Source organism: Gigantopelta aegis, chromosome 14 (genome assembly GCF_016097555.1).
Source record: "Gigantopelta aegis isolate Gae_Host chromosome 14, Gae_host_genome, whole genome shotgun sequence".
Classification (NCBI taxonomy): Eukaryota; Metazoa; Mollusca; class Gastropoda; order Neomphalida; family Peltospiridae; genus Gigantopelta; species Gigantopelta aegis.
Genome location: NC_054712.1, coordinates 48150821 through 48172789, shown reverse-complemented (window position 1 = coordinate 48172789; position 21969 = coordinate 48150821). Strand labels below are relative to the sequence as shown.

The 21969-nt window shown below is 34.9% G+C and overlaps 1 protein-coding gene across 1 annotated transcript in view; it reads right to left on the bottom strand.

Moving 5' to 3' along the window:
- Nucleotides 1-9178: 9178 nt before the first annotated feature.
- Nucleotides 9179-21969, bottom strand: part of LOC121388184 (ubiquitin carboxyl-terminal hydrolase CYLD-like) — a 42109-nt gene continuing 29318 nt past the window's right edge. Inside the window, exons 8-14 of the mRNA XM_041519449.1 lie at nt 19576-19667; nt 17772-17838; nt 15356-15476; nt 13628-13736; nt 12307-12422; nt 11110-11374; nt 9179-9776 (exon numbers count right to left, since the gene is read on the bottom strand). Coding sequence (XP_041375383.1) covers nt 9586-9776; nt 11110-11374; nt 12307-12422; nt 13628-13736; nt 15356-15476; nt 17772-17838; nt 19576-19667 — 961 coding nt within the window. The 3' untranslated portion in view covers nt 9179-9585. The remainder of the gene's footprint in view (nt 9777-11109; nt 11375-12306; nt 12423-13627; nt 13737-15355; nt 15477-17771; nt 17839-19575; nt 19668-21969) is intronic.

Genomic DNA, 21969 nt, shown 5'->3' with positions numbered 1-21969 from the left:
ATTATAAAGACATCTGAATGGTGGTGACCTACACCTCAAATCCAAACTGTCCACTGAAATTAACACTACAAGTACAGACACTGATGTCTACCAACACCTGAACATAGACAGAAACTAACAATCACCCCAGGTCAACAGAAATTGTTGGGGATGAGTACAATTTAAATTATGCTAGTCCTCCCTCTGGGCAAGTCATTCTGAGAAGATGTGTCACAGTGACCCAATTTTAAGATTCTGACTGTTGGGCTATTTTGCCAGGATGCACTACATACAAATGTAGTTAATGTGTGTTCCTTAATAGTTTGATAGAACACTCGTAGATGGGTTTTTTTTCCCCCAGGATGTCCTAATAGTAGAGGGACTAGTGATTAAACTTTGGGATTAGTAACTTTTCTAGGCTACTAGTCCCCCAGACCAGTGGAAATATTTCTTAGTTTCTACATTAGTCATGATGATTGTGCATTTGTAGGCCTGCTATATAAGCATCATCACTTTTAGCTGAACCAGGCTGTCGAGGACATAAGAAATATTCTACATTTGTATCCATTAGTCAACCCCGTCGGTCGGCCCATTGGGCTTTCTCGCTCCAGCCAGTGCACCATGACTGGTATATCAAAGGCCGTGGTATGTGTTATCCTGTCTATGGGATGGTGCATATAAAAGATCCCTTGCTGCTAATTGAAAAGAGTAGCCCATGAAGTGGCGACAGCAGGTTTCCACTCTCAATATGTGTGTGGTCCTTAACCATATGTCCGACGCAATTTGCTTTCTCTTGTTTGATAAGCTTTGTGACCAGGTATTCTCTAACTTAAGAGCCGTCGCAAAGCTTATCAAACAAGAAAGCAAGTTGCATATGAAGCTGATTAATACTGCAAACATTTGAATGGCAAATGCTGAGGTTCTGCCGAGCAGTATTCATCATTTAATCTAAGCAGGATAAAGCCGATATCTGAAGACTGTAATACATTATTTTATTTTCATCCTGCAACCACCATTTCTATTGACAGAATATGATGACGAATAAAGCAGTCATATCATGCTACTAGCAGGGTATGACTTTTGACGTCACATGCATAGCTTACATTACAAAATTGCTCATTTGACCTCTTAGGTCATTATACAATGTGGCTGAAATAACAGATATAATAGCTTTTCCCTTAATTTTTATGGTCTGCATGATAAAGATAACAACTATAGTGCTGTCGGAAATAGAATAAAAATGATTTTCGTCGATTATTTCTTACATATTAAACAGACATGTAAATATTTTGTAAATATATATACACCTGTTCAAAAGTTAAGCACCACCCAATTTTTCACAGACACGTTCACGCCATCTCGTATTACAAGAATACCAATACTATTTAACATTTTAAAAATGAATATCTTTTTGCAATAAATAATATCGGAAAAAAAACAACACTAATGATTATGCTATGGAGATACGTAATAATTTTATTAACCCTTGAACAAGTAACATGAAAATGAGCATTTGCCAAACAGCTTAAAACTATTGATCCACAGCTGATACAAATGACCTGATGGTCACAAAAGTCATCTGTAAATGTCAACCAACATCTCAACACGGTTTTGAGTCTGTCACTGGTTAGTATCGGGTATATCCACCCTGTGCCTGGATGACACGATTCGATGAATCCTCAAAAGCGGTATTCTCTGCCATTCCTCGTGAAGTGCCGGAGTCAATTCCATTAAATTCTGCAAAGGAGGATCCCTTTGTCTCACCATGTGCTGCAAAACATACCATATGTGCTCTATCGGGTTCAGGTCAGGCTCCTTGCAGGCCACAGTAGAGTTTCAATTGCATTCCGCTGCAGATAGTCGAGTACTGCTCTGGAACGATAAGGTCGGGCATTGTCATCCATAAAGACAGGGCTGCTTGCAAGTGCATGGCTGTCAAAATGAGGAACGACAACTCTGTCCAAGATGGTATCCTGGTATATCTGCCCATTGAGTGTTCCTGGTACAGTCACCATATCCAATTTACAGTCAAAGGAGATGCACGCCCAGACCATAACTGAACCTCCACCAAAGGGAACCTCTTCCAGAATGTTCCACTGGTCGTAGGCCGTGCCTCTGGATCTCCATACTCGAGTTCGACCGTCCGTTGTGTGGAGCAGGAACCGACTTTCATCTGACCAATGTACTCTTCTCCAGGTCCTTAGATTCCAGTGGGCTCTTGCGGCGCACCACCTCAGACGCTCTTGTTTGTGATGTTGAGTGAGTAGAGGACGTCTGACTGGTCTCCGAGCTCTCAACCCAGAAGCATTCAACCTCCTCCTCACAGTGGACGTGGACACTCTGTTGTGTGTTCTCCACTGACTTCTTAACACTCTACTGTTGGTCAATGCGGATCGTCTTGCAAGTCGTACTACGACTCGGTCTTCACGTGCATCAGTCTTCCTCGGTCGTCCAGATCTTGCCTTATCTTTAGCATCATGAGTTGGAGCGTATTTTTGAATCAAACGACTGATGACAGTGTGGTTAATGTTCATTTGTCTGCCAATCTCTCTGCATGACATACCCGTGTTATGCATACCAATAATCTGCCATTTTGTGGCAGCAGCCAACCTTCGTCTTGCCATAGTGTTTACAAACAAAGAGAACCGTTCAAATCGCCTAAATTGTTATGTTATGGTATAAGCCTCAAACTGCATTTCCGTAGCATGTCACTCCCTGCTTCTGTTTGTGCATGGCATGGATTTCACCTGACATGTATGCTGGTATGCATGTGCTTTTCACACTTGTAATACAACCGGTTAGCATAAACAAAAGGCATATGGCAGCCTGGTCATGTCAATATATTTTTTATTTACTATTGATGTGGGTGGTGCTTAACTTTTGCGCAGGTGTATATTTAATTATAGTCTACCTAATTTAGCATTTACTTGTTTTGGCTCTGACTGATGTACAAGGTGGTGTTTACTCTTGAAATTAAAAGAAATACGTCAGTAAACAGGTGATTTGTGAACTTTATTGGAACATACTATTACAAAGTTTGGTCAACATATGTCAATTTCATTGCTGTTACAATATGTGAGGGACCTTTCTGATTATGGTTTACCCCAATTCCTCTTCAAAACAAAATATTTGTAGACATTTATAAGTCACTTTTGAGCAAAACTGTGAAGAACCATTTTGAGTTTGTGATCTATTTTCTGGTATTAAAGGTGCTATCTCAAAGTTGCATAATGACAGCTATTGTAAATAATGTTTTTATTAAATTTTGCTTTAACATTTAAAGATTACACCTTTAACTATATGCTCATGATTATGATTATAGGAAATGATTTTATCTACTAGTAGAGGAGAATCTTTATCACAAACCGATGATCACATATAATTTCTAATATAGCACATTTAAGTGGTTGCAAGATTGTGTACATTTCTACTGTATTTATATTGAATTTATATTCACTAAATATGCTGGTCAAAATTAATAATTTATGCTGCAGTTCAAAATAATCAATTATCTTGCAGTTTTAAACTAAAAGTTTGTTTACGGAAAATGAAATTGACACATATCCATCAAAATGTGTTATAGTCTGTTCCAATAAAGGTCACAAATCACCTGTTTACTGACATCTTTATTTTAATTTCAAGAGTAAACATCACCTTGTACATCAATGAGAGTCCAAACAAGTAACTGCTAAATTAGGTAGAGTATCATTAAATAGGTATTTACTAAATATTTATTTGTCAGTTTAATATGAAAGAAATAATTGACGAAAATCATTTTTATTCTATTTCAGACACTACTTTAGCCAATGATGTCGGATATCTGCGTTATCCTGTTCAGGCTAAATGAGAAATTCCACTCGGCAGAGCCTCACAGAATTTCCCATTCTTACCGTCGCAAGATAAAGCAGATATCCGACGTCATTAACTAGTTATTCTCTATATCATGCAATCCTATGTAATTTGAAAAAAAGCCTTCATTACACACCAGTGTAAGATATTACTCATATCATAACAATTACTCGATATCTAACTAGTGTAATACTGGCATGTGCAGACTGGTGTGGTAGTTTTTTGTTGTTTTTTAATTTGAATGATGTTGATATTCGAATGATGTTGCTTTGTATCTTCCTGCAATAATATAAACTGGGTGCATGACGCACTCGTTTTCAGAACGCTAGAAAACTTTAAATGCAAAATTGTTGTTGAAAAAAAAAATAAGTGTTTTATTTAACGACGCACTCAACAGTTTATTTACGGTTATATGGCATCAGACGTATGGTTAAGGACCACACAGATTTTGAGAGGAAACCCACTGTCGCCACTACATGGGCTACTCTTCCGATTGGCAGCAAGGGATCTTTTATTTGCGCTTCCCACAGACAGGATAGCACAAACCATGGCCTTTGTTGAACCAGTTATGGATCACTGGTCGGTGCATTCCAAAATCAAACCAACCCAGTGGATAGAATGGATTTATCAGCCCTGTAAAGCAATCATTCCAAGAGAAGGGACTCAAACCAATGTTGCCTTGCAGGATGGCTCTAAGGGCCAAAGGCCAAGAGAGATAACTCTAAAAAAATCACAGCTGAAGTCGGAAAGGCCTAGCTGAAGTGGTGCGAAATAGAAATAGGGGGCTTACGCAACAACCTTTAAAAGGAACAAAAAGAAGAAGTGTCCCACAACTGGTATATCAAAGACAATGGTATGTGCTGTCCTGTGTGTGGGGGCAGTGTATATAAAATGAATGCCCCTTGCTGCTAATAGGGGAACGAGCTAGCATTTGATCAACTAAGTCAAAACAACCAAAACTTCCGGCTAACTGCTCCAAATTACATCCAAGAAATGATTATGCAAAATGTATACACACACATTAAATATAGGTCCCCATTTCATCACTGTTTACACATCATGAAACATGCACCAAGATGAAACCATCTAAACATGCAGGAATCCCCAAGCACTGTAAGTGTTCATATCTATAACTGCCATCAGTTTTCACCATGGATGAAACCATCTTTAGCAGCAGAAAGCTCACCTAGCACCATTTCAGGAGAGTGATCTTCAACTCCCCTTGACTTTACTCACTGCAATGACTGGCCATCGATACTGCTGCGACAGCTTGTACAAAATGTCTTCTTTTTAATGAACTTTATTTAGATAAATGTGTGGATTTGTGTTCATGTACCCATGCGAGTATCACTACATATAAAGGTTGTTTGTTGTTTTGATTAACCAAGTGGTGTCATTAAACAAAACAAACTTTAATTAATTTTGATTACCCACTTTCGGACGCCATACACCACCAAATTTGTTTGTCTAATATATACTTTGTCATCATAACAACACTGTTAAAGAGTTAAAAACTATTTATTTTTTGTCAAATATTATAACAGGGTTGAAAATTAACATGAAAACCATGGTCACCAGCAGAGCCAGTTGAAGACAAATTTTACTGGCCCTTCTCATATTCAACTAGCCCTCCAAATATCACATTGGAATTTAACTGTGCAGCCAAATTCAAAACTAGAATGTTCTTTGTTAATAACCATGTGCTAAACATATAATAGTTTGTTTGCGTCAAAAAGAAACCGATAATAAATACATTAATAAAGTTAAAGTTCATATAAAAACATATTATTAAGTTTTAAGCCAATACCAAATGAAAAAAAAAAAATGTGAAAAACAAATCCATTATAAATAAAACTATTTCTTTACAAATTACCATTAAATTATACATACTAAATTTCATTTTTAATATAAGGGTGAAGACAAAATGCTAGAACAGCCAAGATATGGAGCTTGACTTGCATTGTATCTGAAGTAAAATATAATTCAGTACAAATATAGTAAAGATTTTTAGTAAACTAATGAGAGTGGCAGTCCTCTTTGTGGCAATGTAAGAGGGATGGAATTTCTAGTAAAGGATTTCCTTGGGAGGTGTTGTCGTATAAACGAGGCACTAGATAGACATCCATGGAATCATCCACTATTTTGCCAAATGATCGTTCGATTGTGTCTGTGTGCGTGTGTGCGTGTGTTTGTTGGTCCATGCACACATGTGCGTTTAATTTGGATATTGTAAATGCTTCAGTAGTAGGCTACTAATAAAATAAATATCGAAGCAAAATAAACATGAAAAAAATCAAAACAAACATTTTACCAAAATATACGATGTACTTTTTTTCATCATATTACAAAGCATAAAAACGTACTCGTTTAGTACAGTAATCTTTGTACAGTTATGTTAACATGTAAATCTTAGTGTCATGTATAGATCTGTAGTTCACGCCAGCAAAGACACTGTTTTGTCACATTCGATTCAGTTTCAGTGTGTTTCATTTTTAACTGGCACCATACTCGCCAGACCCTAAAACTGATGGTCGCCCAACAGACTATTTTTATAAAATTCTTAGTCACCCTTACCCAATAAAGGTTGCCACGGGCGACCGGGCGACTTGTAATTTCCCCCCCCCGTTGTAACCATTGATAAATATTTGAGAAAGTCTCTAGCTAGTGTTCTGTTTATTTTATAGTAATGCAAATGATAATTTCCACTATCCTAGACCACAAATTCACTAGCCAGGACCAAAGGCAGACTAGTGGGTTTGTCTCACCCTGTTTTAACAAAACATTCCACAGAATGAACTAATTCTACGGAATTAACTGTATCTCCCCTACCATAAACTTATTTAGTGATGCTGATAGTTGCATCCATAGATGTTCTGGGGGAGGGACGTATCCCAGTGGTAAAGCGTTCACTCAATGCGCGGTCAGTCTGGGATCGATCATCATCGGTGGGCACATTAGGCTATTTCTCGTTCCAGCCAGTGCACCACAACTGGCATATGAAAGGCTGCGGTATGTACTACCCTGTCTGTGGGATGGTGCATATAAAAGATCCCTTGCTGCTAATTGAAAAAAGTAGCCCGTGAAGTGGCAACAGTGGGTTTCCTCTCTCAATATCTGTGTGGTCCTTAAGGGTGTATACTACCAAATCAAATCCCAGACGACAATAATAACATATGTGACTAAAACTCCTACCTGCAGCGTATCAATTGACATAAACGCCACGGATATAAATACTACCACCCATCACACTTAAAGTGAATCAGAAAAAATTGGGGGTCAAGCTGCTCATTTCTGAGATAACGGGTAGCGTCTATGACTACCCTAGTTCCGCACAAAATTCGAGTACTTTTTTTTTACAGGTACCCTATACATGTTTCAAGCACAAGGCTACTTGACACAGTGGTACTAGATGAAATAAAATTGCATTTTTGTTTTTACCCAGATGAAACTATTATTTATTACAAACAACACACTCACATTTATAACCAAACACAGGACTTGTGGTGTTCATTTCTCTATCAAAAGTTCGGTGTACCTTGAACTTTTACCCAGCCGGAAGTTATTTGGTTTAGTACTACCTTAACCGTATGTCAGACACCATATAACCGTAAATAAAATGTGTTGAGTGCATTGTTAAATAAAACATTTCATTCTTCCCTAGATGTTCCAAAAGAGTAGACCATGAAGTGGCGACAGTGGGTTTGCTCTCTCAATATGTGTGTGGTCCTTAACCATGTCCGATGCCATATAACTGTAAATAAAATGTGTTTAATTTGTATTGGTATTTTCACATGCACTGTGATGAACATCTATAAACTATAAACCAAATATCATTGCTTTAGGACTTAATGAAAAATTTAGTTAAACGTGAAATTTTAACGACGAGCTAAACACAAAAGTTGACATCGTTGACTCAGAGAAGTAATACCTGTATCTTGCTTTTTCACTTTATAAAAGCAAGACAAATATTGCAGATATAAATACTTTCCCACTCCAAAGTACAGGCAGTTTTTGTTGCATTTCACTTTAAAAATGTATATACAGTTTATATATGTTATATACAATATATAAAAACAGAAGTTTGCATTTCACAGTCTTTAAACTACAATTTGGGTTTTAAATAAGCCCAAGATTCTTATTCATTATTTTTGACCCAGCGTTTTGTGTAGAAGAGATTTTCATGTACAAATGTCTCGATTTTTAACATCAGACATTTTCATCTTAAACGGGAAAGATGTTTCGACAATATAAAATCTTCCTGCAGAATTGACAATTTTGTACACTCATGTCACCTTAGTCTGCGTGACACAAAAGTCTGCGAACGTTAATGACGTTACATTCTGTCTTGAAACAAGTGTCGGGGTATGTAACTATGTTTGTAAACAAACAAACAACGTTAATTTAATTCATAAAACAACACATCTTGATTGTCAATATATGTATAAAACTGGTCGATAACACTTTTATTGAAAAAAACCCTGAATTAATGCACTAAAAGTATACTTTAACCAGCCTCGATCAACGTTTTTTTCTATCACCTGTCTGTCAACGTTGTAATGATCAACCTTGCATATCAACTTACATAAATTTACATAGAAGCTTCAATACATACCTTATTGTAATTTATGAATCCATAAATGAAATGAATGTCTTATTTTATCTGTTGATGTAAACATCCAAGCATGCTTTGAATTTCCCTTAAAGTGACACAATGCAAAATGGCTGCACACAGACTTTGAAGATTGCACTTACAGCATGGCCTATTTTAGCTATAGTCCGTTTCAAAATTATCATTGACTGTCCTATATGTCTAATGAACACTATTTGTGCTCATTTACACAGTTAATAACAGACCATTTTTGTTGAATAATAATCAAATATTTTTACATTGGCTTTTTTCTATATTGTCATTTTGTGTTGTCCAAACTAAGGAGCATGGAACACCATTTATATTTATCTCATTTGCACAATCTAAATGTTTCTGAAATAGACTATAACAGGAAGTGTTTGTTATTTAGAACTTATAAAACGTCGGATTCACTGATTGTTGCTGTTTTATGTAAACATTAGTGACAGAAGTGGTTGTTTTAATGGGTGCTGCGCAGACTTATGTGCCGTCATGCAGGCCAGTAAATACAGGGGGGGGTCCCACTAAAAATGCGCTCATAACTTGAGTTTAAAAAACATTAAAATTAAAATAACTTTACTTGTAACACGTTTATTGTTTCATTGTACTGTGGCGGTGAAACAAATATTTTTAAAGAAATATTTTAACTTTAAAATATAACACAAATGCTTAGGTGCGCAGACTTAGGTGCCACCAGTGTACTTCATAACAAGACTTCCATGATTCCAAGATTCTTATTTATTATTTTTTATTCGGCGTTTTGTGTAGAAGAGATTTTCATGTACAAATGTCTCGATTTTTAACATGACATTTTCATCTAAAACGGGAAAGATGTTTCAATATAAAATTTTCCTGCAGAATTGACAATTTTGTACATCATAACAAGACTTCCATGTAGAACTAAGCCTCAACTTTCTTAATTTTTATGTACAATTTACTTTCAGTTTTTCACAGAATAACAGCAATTGTATGCCCTTGAACTTCTTTTTTCTTTTTTTAACATCAACAACACTTGTCACGTCAAACTCCATAACAGATTTTCATAGTTTTAATAGCATTTTTCCTGTTGTTTAGCCTTTTCATTTCAGCTTGCCCACTAAACTAAATCAAAGTATTATAACTGCAGCGCACTATTTAAACATAGACACCTCAGTACTTTGATAGAAACACATGTACGCATCACACAGAAGGCGACGAATTTGAATAGGAAGGTCCTTGTCATTTTCTATTTTTAGTATTTTTTCCATTGAATCAGTCGACAGCCATTTCGAGACATCTTTCACCTCTGTAACTTCAGGGATGTTGTATCCAGACTGCTCACCTGCAAGAAACACAAACCAGTGAGGTTCCAATCATCAATTATAATTAAAAATTGATCAGTTAGGCTATAGGCTAAACAAAATAAATTTCTGGTCTGACCCTCATGTGTCAACATATTTCTAAAAATTTCCCATCGATTTTTGCCGGGGTTTTCTTGCTATGATGTAAAACTGCATTTGGAGACAAAATGCCATCGTGCATGAACTAAGATGTGCATTCTGAGTTCAATTTAAATATGCCCCTTATTTCGGTATCAAATATACACACTTTTCCTGTGCAATCCATGCTTTAACAAAACAAAAAACACCAAAAAAAAAAAAGGAAAAAAAAGAAGCCGTATCGCCACATCAATTCTGGAACTTTGGTCCGACCAGAGACCGACTTGTTTTTTTTGTTGGCCTTAGTGATGATCGATTATAAAAGTTCATAATCCACTGTTACTGAAAGTGTTACCTATAGGATGTACATCATCAAATCAAATCCCATAGACGACAATAATAACATGTGTGGCTAAAAATCCTACATGCAGGGTATCAGTCGACATATATACCATGGATATAAATACTACCACCCCTTAATCTTAAAGTAAATTAGAAAAAAATGGGGGTTAAGCTGCTCATTTCAAAGATAACGGGTATCATCTATGACTACCCTACTTCCATACAAAACTTGTCATACTAAAAACAGCACGTTTCAAGCACAATTGTGGTAGTCGGTACACTAACACTAATTCAAATTATATTACAGGAATTTACTGGCCAGATGAACCAACATTTTATCACAGCAAACACTGTCACGTTTAACACCAATGGCAGGATTTGTGATAGTAACTGCTCTATCAAACATTAGGTACACCTCGAACTTTGACCCAGCCGGATATTATTTGGTTTAGTATTACCTGTAATTGGTCCTACAGTTTCGATGATGTGCTAGGGATGTATTTATTTTCACATGTACACCAAACGTGTACATAAAGAAAACAGATAATGAATAGATATTAGAAAAAAAAGGTTTATCCTGTCAACACAACAATAAGGTCAACATATGATCTGGTGCTTATAAAACTTTTAGAGTCTAGACTCGACACTTTAATAGAGTCTGATACGTGAACGTCATGACAACACCATACAAATTATATATGTGTGATGTCACTAGAGATTGAGTCTTAAAAGCTCGGGCCCTGGTACGAATAATTCAAAGCCTTCTTAAGTTCATATTATTCTAACTGATGATATAATTGAAAGCTGATGTTCCGGTGCCACACTTGACAAATATTCCTATCTTTTCATATTCATTCCATCCCCAGTGTCGGATTAACCCAAGAGTTGTCTTACCCATGCGGTCGGCCATGGAGTCGAAGAAGACCCACGGCGCGGATGTTCCGGTGCCACACTTGACGAAGGATACATAGTGACTGGTCTGAATACAGAGGACTGCAAACAACTCCATCTTCTCGCGGTACAATGCGATGTCGGGCTCCCGCGACATGTCCTTGTTCTGCTCGGCCAGCCGCTTGCTCTGTCGCCAGTGATCCTCAAACTTCTTCGACACATGGATCGGATGGCGCTTGTGGCTTCTACGGCTTTTATGTTGATGATTCTGTGAGAGGGGGGAAAGAAAGAAAGAAAGAAATGTTTTATTTAACAACGCACTCAACACATTTTATTTATGGTTATATGGCATCAGACATATGATTAAGGACCACACAGATACTGAGAGAGGAAACCCGCTGTTGCCACTTCATGAGCTACATGAGAGGGGGGAAAGATAATCATTTTAAAAAGGCTTAACATTCATGAACTGTTCGTGTAAGTCGGTGTGTTCTGCTTGTATATCCTGACCATATGTATGCGAATGCATATGCTGAACTTGAGTGTTAATGAGTTTCTGTTTTATTTTGTAAAGTTTTTTTGGTTGATTAGAACATGGACATGTATGTTACGAAGTGATTCGGGACTCCCATTCCTCACACTGCTTTAAGATCTGGGACAATAAATATTTATTTATAAAAAAAACTAAACAATGATGTTGATGATTCTATGAGGAAAAATGCAATAAAAAGTCTGTAATGTTGATGACACTTTGAAGAAGAAGAAAAAAGTATTAGATATACATTATAATATTGATTGAATTATAAGGAAAATGAAAAATACTCTTAAAAATGTCTGTAACAAAACAAAAAATCAAGTCTTGTCTTTATGACAATAACCAGCAGGGTTGTTTAATGGAGCCAACCTATTTCGTGACCGGGCTCTAACTAACATTAATGCTTTTTTTTAAATTAATGTATTTTAAAGTTAACATTTTTAACCAGGTGCCGTTCATGGCTTGACAAATAAGTAATTCAAGGGTTTTAAAAAAAAACACACACATAAGCTATGATGATGTCAGTCATAATAAAACATGAGTTATGACATCAGTCACACATACCAGGTGTCTATAGACAACCCCATGCAAAAGCTAGCTAAATCAGTCCAGGTAGCAAGAATTTCTGGTCTCAAACAGGATATATTCTCAGTATTTATACTTACCGTGGTATTACAGTTGTCACAGAATGCTGTAGCATTTAAGCCCGGGCCGTGTAGCTGATAACAACTGATACATTCTACCGTGGCCAGGTCACCACATATGATGCACTCTCTTATTCCTTGAAAAATAAAATAAAATAATGTCAATGTTTAACAATCCAATTTTATTTTAATGTGTTTAAGTAACTTGATTTTAAAACAGTAATTTACAGTATAGAGTCAAAGAACATGATATAGGTCTCGATGTATTATTGTTTCTCTTCAACCAAATTTTCTTAATTCAGTAAAAGTTGCAGAAAAGATTTTTCATAACTTTAAATGAAGGAAGGAAGGAAATGTTTTATTTAACGACGCACTCAACACATTTTATTTATGGTTATACGACGTCAGACATATGGTTAAGGACCACACAAATATTGAGAGAGGAAAACTGCTGTTGCCACTTCATGTACTACTCTTTTCGATTAGCAGCAAGGGATCTTTTATATGCACCATCCCACAGACAGGATAGTAAATACCACGGTTTTTTTTACATCAGTTGTGGAGCACTGGCTGGAATGAGAAACAGCCCAATGGGTCCACTGATGGGGATCGATCCTAGACCGACCACGCATCAAGTGAATGCTTTACCACTGGAACTTTAAATGAAGAACTAAGACAACCAAAACTGAAATTAGACTAACTTAAAAGGTTATCTTTAAAATAAAATAATGATCAATGAGCTGTACGGTTAAAATCTATTTTACTGTATATTTTGTTTTTCCAAATATTGAGTAAAAATTTTATTCCTACTTTTGCTTACACTTCCAAACTTTATTTGAAACTAAGGGTGACATTGTTTGTGCGTGATTTCAGTACACAGCTGCAGATGTGGAAAAGCCACAAGAATTACGTAATTATTCAAAACACTATTTTAATGCAGGTCTTTCAACAATTAAAAAAAATCAAAATAGCCTTTATTGGAAAGAAAAACATATATTTAATGTCATCTCCCAATATCAGACTATAACTTGGCAAAAAATTTTTTTAACCTGGTTTTGACTTTATTTTATTATAAAGTAAAAATTCTTGCATTATCTCAACTTTTCTAATTTCATCTGTTATACCCGAGCTAACACTGTAGTCATTGAAAAAATAGAGATGTTTTGTTTTGCATGATGTATGAAAGTCTATGAACGTATCGCTACTAATCATTTGTTCACTTAAACAAAATTTGTCCATGCCACCCACTATATAGTTCATCACGTTTTTTGTTGTCTTTCTCAATACCTTTATAAAAACACTAATTTGTTTTATTGTATTACTAAGAGCAATATATTCGTACCTTCCTCCAACAAATCTGTGATGTCTAACTCTAAACTTGGAATAATTCTTCTAAACATTTTATATTCTTTACCAAACCTCGGCATCTGTATAATTAAACACGAAGGAACCTACAAAACAAAGAACACAACAAGTCAATTACTAGTGTTATCGACAATTTCTTTTCATGTTATCGTACATTTTAAAACCACATGCTTGGTTTCTGTTAAATATAATTCCTATCGTAAACACCTTTTAGGTACCAATTTAAATCATTTTAATGAAACGGAGAACTGATTAAAAGCATATCATTTTGAACTGCTAAAATGTAAAAAAAAACAAAAAAACATCCCCAAAAACAAACCACCATTAACTATTTAAAGGGAGGTAACTGAATTTGATGTGTTTATAAAAAAAAAACCCCAAAAACTTGGTGATGCATTTTATCTTATGAAGGAAATGTTTTATATAACGACGCACTCAACACATTTTATTTACAGTTATATGGCGTCAGACATATGGTTAAGGAACACATAGATACTGAGGGAGGAAACCCGCTGAAATCCACAAAATGAAGTTCAAGCCTTGTATCAAATAGCTTGAGAATTCTTTTTATTAAAACACTGGATTTATACTTCTGAAAATTCGGACAAATTACCGTTCTTTTTGGAAAATACTTTTTTTTAATGGAAGGAAGTTGAATAGTCGTACTCGATATAATAATCATGGGAAACGAAATTTCGGTGCCGCGATTTTACCAACACGGAAGGAAGGAAGGAAATGTTTATATTTAAATATGCACTCAACACATTTTATTTACAGTTATATGGCGTCGGACATATGGTTAAGGACCACACAGATATTGAGGGAGGAAACCTGCTGTTGCCACTTCATGTGCTACTCTTTTCGATTAGCAGCAAGGGAGCTTTTATATGTACTATCCCAGACATGACAGCACATACCACGGCCTTTGATGCACCAGTCGTGGTACACTGGCTGGAGCAAGAAATAGCCCAATGGGCCCACTGATGGGGATCGATCCCAAATCGACCGCACATCAAGCGAGCACTTTGCCACTGGGCTACGTCTCACCTTATTTTTAATGGATCAAAATCACATCATTTCAAGTTTGAAGGCAAGTAATAATTGTTAACATGTTTACAAACCACTGCACTTCATGTTTGGATCAATTACAATACTGGGCCTCATTTGACGAAACGATCTTAGCGCTAAGATCAACTTAGTGCATAAGGTAGGTATATACTGTACAGGGCTAGCTCTGGCACTCGCCAAATTCACCAAATGCGAATTTCAAAAACAATTGGAGAAATTTATTTTAATTTGGCTAAATAATTTCATGAAATTTCATTTTGACCAAAAAACCCAATGGGTTTCTACAATTTTTGAAGTTTTAGGAGATAATTTGGCGAAATAATTTCATGAAATAATTGATATTTTGACCCCAAAACCAAATGGGTTTCTACAATTTTTGAAGTTTTAGGAGATAATTTGGCGAAATAATTTCATGAAATAATTGATATTTTGACCCCAAAACCCAATGGGTTTTTGCAGTTTTTGAAGTTTTAGGAGATAATTTGGCAAAATTGTTTGCTGACCCAGAGCTAGTCCTGGTACTTAAGGTGATCGCTTCGTAAAGCGGGACCTGATCCATTACACCAAAAATTCAGTCCGAGGTTGTTAAGTTAAAACTAGAATTTCTAGCACTCACTGAGAGTTTACATCTACTCACCTCTTTTAATTTCACGTTACACTCTATGAAAGACAACTCGATGAGTTTCTGTGTGGTCGGTAATAGCAGCAGTTCGTCTTTTTCAATAAATAATTGGTAGAAATTGGAGTCTTCACCAGAACTAAAAATAAACAGAGAATTATATTTAAAAAATATTTATGAGATTAAAACAATGAATACATCAGGATCACCCAAAAAACCATCCCCCCAAAACCAAAACAAGAATTATGCAGAATTAAATATCTCAGGTATTCTGAGCAGGGTTCATACACCTTGAAAACAAAAAAATTCCAGACCTTTTCCAGACAATTTTTTTTTTTTTCCAAGACTCACATTACTCAAAAGTAACCCAGTTATAATATTTGGGTTTTTGGTAAATGTCGGCAATTGTTAGTCTCAATTTCCCAAATGTACGTTAGTGCCGAGATCGAAAAATGTCGTCAGATTCTGCTGGTTTCACGCAACTGACATTTTCTACATGAGTCCTATAAGATGAATTTTCATACTTTTTTCAAACCAACTCGCAAAAAAAGTATTTTTCCATACTTTTTCCAGGTCTGGAAAATGAATTTTCAAAATTCCATACTTTTCAAGGTTTTCCAGACTCTGTACAAACCCTGTCTGAGTCACTGAGAGTTGGAAAAAAAGAAGAAATTAAATTAAATGTTTTTTTTTTAAATGTAAAATATTTTTAAGTTAATGAATTTGTTTTACCACATACATTGTCACGAACATTCATAGGTACAAATATAAATCAAGTTTCACTGATCTAAGACTTATAGTTATAGAAATTAGCTAAATGCAAAACTTTTAAGGTTCAGCTAAACACAAAAATTAATGGAAAGGTAATGCCTATATTTCATCTTTTTGCTTCGTATGGACGAGACAAAAACCATCAAAGAAAGATTATACAATGCATATGCTTTTCTGATGCTCAGTTTATGACCAATATTTTGACATTTAAAATCAGTTTTAACAGACTTGTATTCTCTTCAGAAAGGCAGCTTTGTTAATGCCAAACCATGAAAGTTTAACTGTAATGGGAAAGAAAGAAATGTTTTATTTAACGACGCACTCAACACATTTTACTTACAGTTATATGGAAGGAAGGAAATGTTTTATTTAACGACGCACTTAGACACATTTTATGTACAGTTATATGGCGTCAAACATATGGTTAAGGACCACACAGATATTGAGGAAACCTGCTGTCGCAACTTCATGGACTACTCTTTTCGATTAGCAGCAAGGTTTCTTTTATATGCACTATCCCAGACAGGATAACACATACCATGGCCTTTGAGGTACCAGTCGTGGTGCACTGGCTGGAAATAGAAACAGCCCAATGGGCCCACTGACGGGGATCATAGCTGTAATGGAAATACAGAACATATTTTCTAACTTGTAATGCGGGGTTTTCATACAGTATAAAATTATATATATATGACAGAGGTTTTTAAATTGTACACACATTAAGGATCCGACTGTTTGGTTACTAGTCATTTCGTACCAAAGTCATTTCGTACCATCCATTTTGTACCATAGTTTATGGTCATTTTGTACCACAGTGCTTTGGTCATTTCGTACCAGTCATTTCTTACCATAGCCATTTCATACCTTTTTACCATCTCGTACCATAATGTTTGATCATTTCGTACCACAGTGGTTTCGTACTCAGTATCTTATTTTTGTCACGATTTTGATCATGGCATGCGGTTGTCATTACAATTCAAAGCGACTGTATTAAATATATTTCTTACTCTTCCACGTGTACATCTGTGTGGGTAATTAAGGTTTTTCTGAGATCAGCTTGTCTTAGAAGATCTTGATATGTTATTCTAACACAAAGTGCTCGTTGGTAATTAATATAACGATGAACGGAAACGTTTGAAGATAAAAGTAATATATCATCTTTTTCTTGTTATTTGTTTGTTTGTTTGTTTCTTTCTTAAGGGTGGGGCTTCAATATAGCTGCATTAGCCTAATGTTTATTTTTTAAATCAGTAATTCGACATTTTACTATCTATCAGTCAACTAAGCTGATAAATGATTGAGGTACGAAATGACCAAACAGACATGGTACGAAATAACTATGGTACGAAATGACCAAATAACTATGGTACGAAATGACTTGGGTACAAAATGGTAAAATTGGGTACGAAATGACTATGGTACGACATGACTATGGTACGAATTGACTGGTTACCGACTAGTTAACACCTGTCAATTATGTAATAATCGACTTTGACCTAGTACAGATATATCAAAGACTGTGTGATACCAGGGGCCTAATTCACAAAGGTCTCTTAGGCTCTGCTAGACAACAAAGCATCCTCTTTGCAAGTCTTTTAGCATTGCACTGCAAGATCGCAAAGTTGTGAGAGTTTAGTAAATTAGGCCCCAGATCGTTAGTTACCTTAAATGTAGCAGAGGGTCAGATTTCATAATCTGAGTTAACAGCAAGTGAAGGAACTCTTCTGGATCTGAAAACAAAAAAGTTTTGTTAATAAAATAATTAGTAGAAACAGCTAACAGTTTGAGTTTTGTTTTACAATATTTAAAACATGTTTTGTTTTATTTAAAAATCCCAATTCAAAGAACTTAGCTACATTTTAAGGAACAGATCACCAGAATTAATATTCTATCAGTGTTTCTGCCAGAAATTTTTTTTGGGTATGGTGCTATGGAATTGAATGCAACCACAGTCATCAGGCAGTATGGGGGGGTGACGGTGGGGATGAGCTCCGCCAGAAAGAAAATGGGTTTAGGGTTAAGAAAATCATACAATAATGATAAGAGTCATTAATTTTGTCAACAGGTTAACTTAAAAAAATAAAATCTGCAAATATTTTGGGGTATGGCACCATACCCATTTTACCCTCTGGCAGAAACCCTGTCTACTCAGGACACGTCATACTTGTATTTATTCTATAACTTACCCATGATATCCATGTCACAAACCCATGTGATAATTTAGTGTATTAACCCGGTTAATAATGGTATTCAAATTTGCAAGGTATAGATAAACAAACTTGAGCAGTGACAGTTATCAATTCACATATTGCTGCGCCATATTTAGGTTAAAGCACTGACCTGTTGACTTGTTGTTTTCAGTATTCGTTTCTGGGATTTAATTATTTACTTAAATATTTTATTGTTGTGAATAATAACCAATTACAAACTATAAACAGATGAGTTTGTTATTTATAATGATTAATTTGTAGAGTTATTGGAGAACTATGTTGTTGTGTAATCTACTTGTTATGAGTAGCAAGACGCCCAATCAGCTGATCGAACGTCTTTCACTGAAACATATCAATCCACGATAAAACACTGTATTGAATTTGTTGTTTGGTAAATAATGACACTGAAACTATTTTAAAAAGGTTATAGGATAAATAAAATTTGCCACTTATGCTTGTGAATATGTAAAATATCAACCTCGTGTCATAAATCGGTATTTATCTCTGTAGAGCCTCGACAAATACTGATTAACTAACATTCGGTTGATATTTTACATATTAACAAACACTCGTGACGAATCCTCTATTTATTATCCACATGGTTCAACATAACCAAGTTAGTAAAAATCATATGAAGCACATGTGTGTTAACAAGTGTAATGACGTAATTTTGGGAAGCGACGTCATAACATAACGTTGCTTCCCCAGTCTTAGTTTAGACTGTGCATGTGAAATATGACATCATTTCATCGTCTCCTTCTAGCTGTGGTTGAAACATTTTGATTTACTGATTTAATACACTCGTGTGTGTGTCGTACTGATTTTACAAACTCGTGTCAGGATTTATGTATTATGCTCGCTCTCACTTTGGGCAATACAAAAACCTGTCACTCATTTCATAAAATCAGTATGCAACACAAGCTCATATAATAATTTCTATTTATGTCAGATCTTTAATTTATGACCATATTAAAATACCCTGTTAGCATCTAGAATGAGATATTTTTTAAAATGTGTTTCGATGTACTGTAATCTATGTATTAAAATATATATATTTACCCACCAGCCATAAAATAAAACATTATACATAGTATTAGAGAATTTTTTTTACTGCAGGTCCACCTAGCATAAAATAATAATTACATTGCTTCTTGCTTCCTCCATAAGCACCCGACCTCCCCCATACCTCCTGCCTCATTCATGTGATAAACTATAGAACAGCCGTAACATAGCGCAAACAAGCAGGTTTAAACATACCCTTCTCTTCACTCATCATGCCGGAAATCTTTCCAAATTTGTCAAGAAGTTCTCTGAATTTCATCACTTTATCAGCTCTCACATAGTTACATCTGCAAAGCACAAAATAACAGATCAGGGCCCTAATTCACTAAACTCTCGCAACTTGGCGAACTCAAAGTGCAATGCTAAAAGACTTACAAAGAGGATTTACAACTTACTTTCTTAGTGGATTAACAACTTACTTTCTTAGTGGATTAACAACTTACTTTCTTAGAGGATTAACAACTAACTTCCATAGTGGATTTATGATCAACAACTTACTTTCTAGTGGATTAACAATCATATCTTACTTTCTTAGTGGATTAACAATCTACAACTTACCTTTTTAGGGGATTAACAACTTACTTTCTTAGTGGATTAACAACTTACTTTCTTAGTGGATTAACAACTTACTTTCTTAGTGGATTAACAACCTACTTTCTTAGTGGATTAACAACTTACTTTCTTAGTGTATTAACAACTTACTTTCTTAGTGGATTAACAACCTACTTTCTTAGTGGATTTACAACTTACTTTCTAGTGGATTAACAATCATATCTTACTTTCTTAGTGGATTAACAACTTACTTTCTTAGTGTATTAACAAATTACTTTCTTAGTGGATTAACTACTTTCTAGTGGATTAACAATCATATCTTACTTTCTTAGTGTATTAACAACTTACTTTCTTAATGGATTAACAACCTACTTTCTTAGTGGATTAACAACTTGCTTTCTTAGTGGATTAACAACTTGCTTTCTTAGTGGATTAACAACTTACTTTCTTAGTGTATTAACAACCTACTTTCTTAGTGGATTAACAACTTACTTTCTTAGTGGATTAACAACTTACTTTTTCAGTGTATTAACAACCTACTTTATTAGTGGATTAACAACTTACTTTCTTAGTGGATTAACAACTTTCTTAGTGTATTAACAACCTACTTTCTTAGAGGATTAACAACTTACTTTCTTAGTGGATTAACAACTTACTTTCTTAGTGGATTAACAATTTACTTTCTTAGTGGATTAACAACTTTCTTAGTGTATTAACAACCTACTTTCTTAGTGGATTAACAACTTACTTTCTTAGTGGATTAACCATTTACTTTCTTAGAGGATTAACAACTAACTTCCATAGTGGAATTATGATCAACAACTTACTTTCTAGTGGATTAACAATCATATCTTACTTTCTTAATGGATTAACAACCTACTTTCTTAGTGGATTAACAACTTGCTTTCTTAGTGGATTAACAACTTACTTTCTTAGTGGATTAACAACTTACTTTCTTAGTGGATTAACAACTTACTTTTTTAGTGTATTAAAAACCTACTTTATTAGTGGATTAACAACTTACTTTCTTAGTGGATTAACAACTTTCTTAGTGTATTAACAACCTACTTTCTTAGTGGATTTACAACTTACTTTCTTAGTGGATTAACAACTTACTTTCTAAGTGGATTTACAATCATATCTTACTTTCTTAGTGTATTAACAACTTACTTTCTTAGTGTATTAACAACTTACTTTGTTAGTGGATTAACAACTTACTTTGTAAGTGGATTAACAACTTACTTTCTTAGTGGATTTACAACTTACTTTCTTAGTGGATTAACAACTTACTTTCTTAGTGGATTAACAACCTACTTTTTTAGTGGATTAACAACCTACTTTCTTAGTAGATTTACAACTTACTTTCTTAGTGGATTAACAACTTATTTTTTATGTGGATTTACAATCATATCTTACTTTCTTAGTGTATTGACAACTTACTTTCTTAGTGTATTAACAACTTACTTTCTTAGTGGATTTACAACTTACTTTCTAAGTGGATTAACAACTTACTTTCTAGTGGATTAACAATAATATCTTACTTTCTTAGTGGAATAACAATCTACAACTTACTTTCTTAGTGGATTAACAACTTACTTTCCTAGTGGATTAACAACTGACTTTCTTAGTGGATTTACAACTTACTTTCTCAGTGGATTAACAACTTACTTTCTAGTGGATTAACAATCATATCTTACTTTCTTAGTGGATTAACAATCTACAACTTACTTTCTCAGTGGATTTACAACTTACTTTCTCAGTGGATTTACAACTTATTTTCTCAGTGGATTTACAACTTACTTTCTTAGTGGATTGACAACTTACTTTCTAGTGGATTAACAATAATATCTTACTTTCTTAGTGGAATAACAATCTACAACTTACTTTCTTAGTGGAATAACAATCTACAACTTACTTTCTTAGTGGATTTACAACTTATTTTCTTAGTGGATTTACGACTTACTTTCTCAGTGAATTTACGACTTACTTTCTTAGTGAATTTACGACTTACTTTCTAGGTGGATTTATGACTTACTT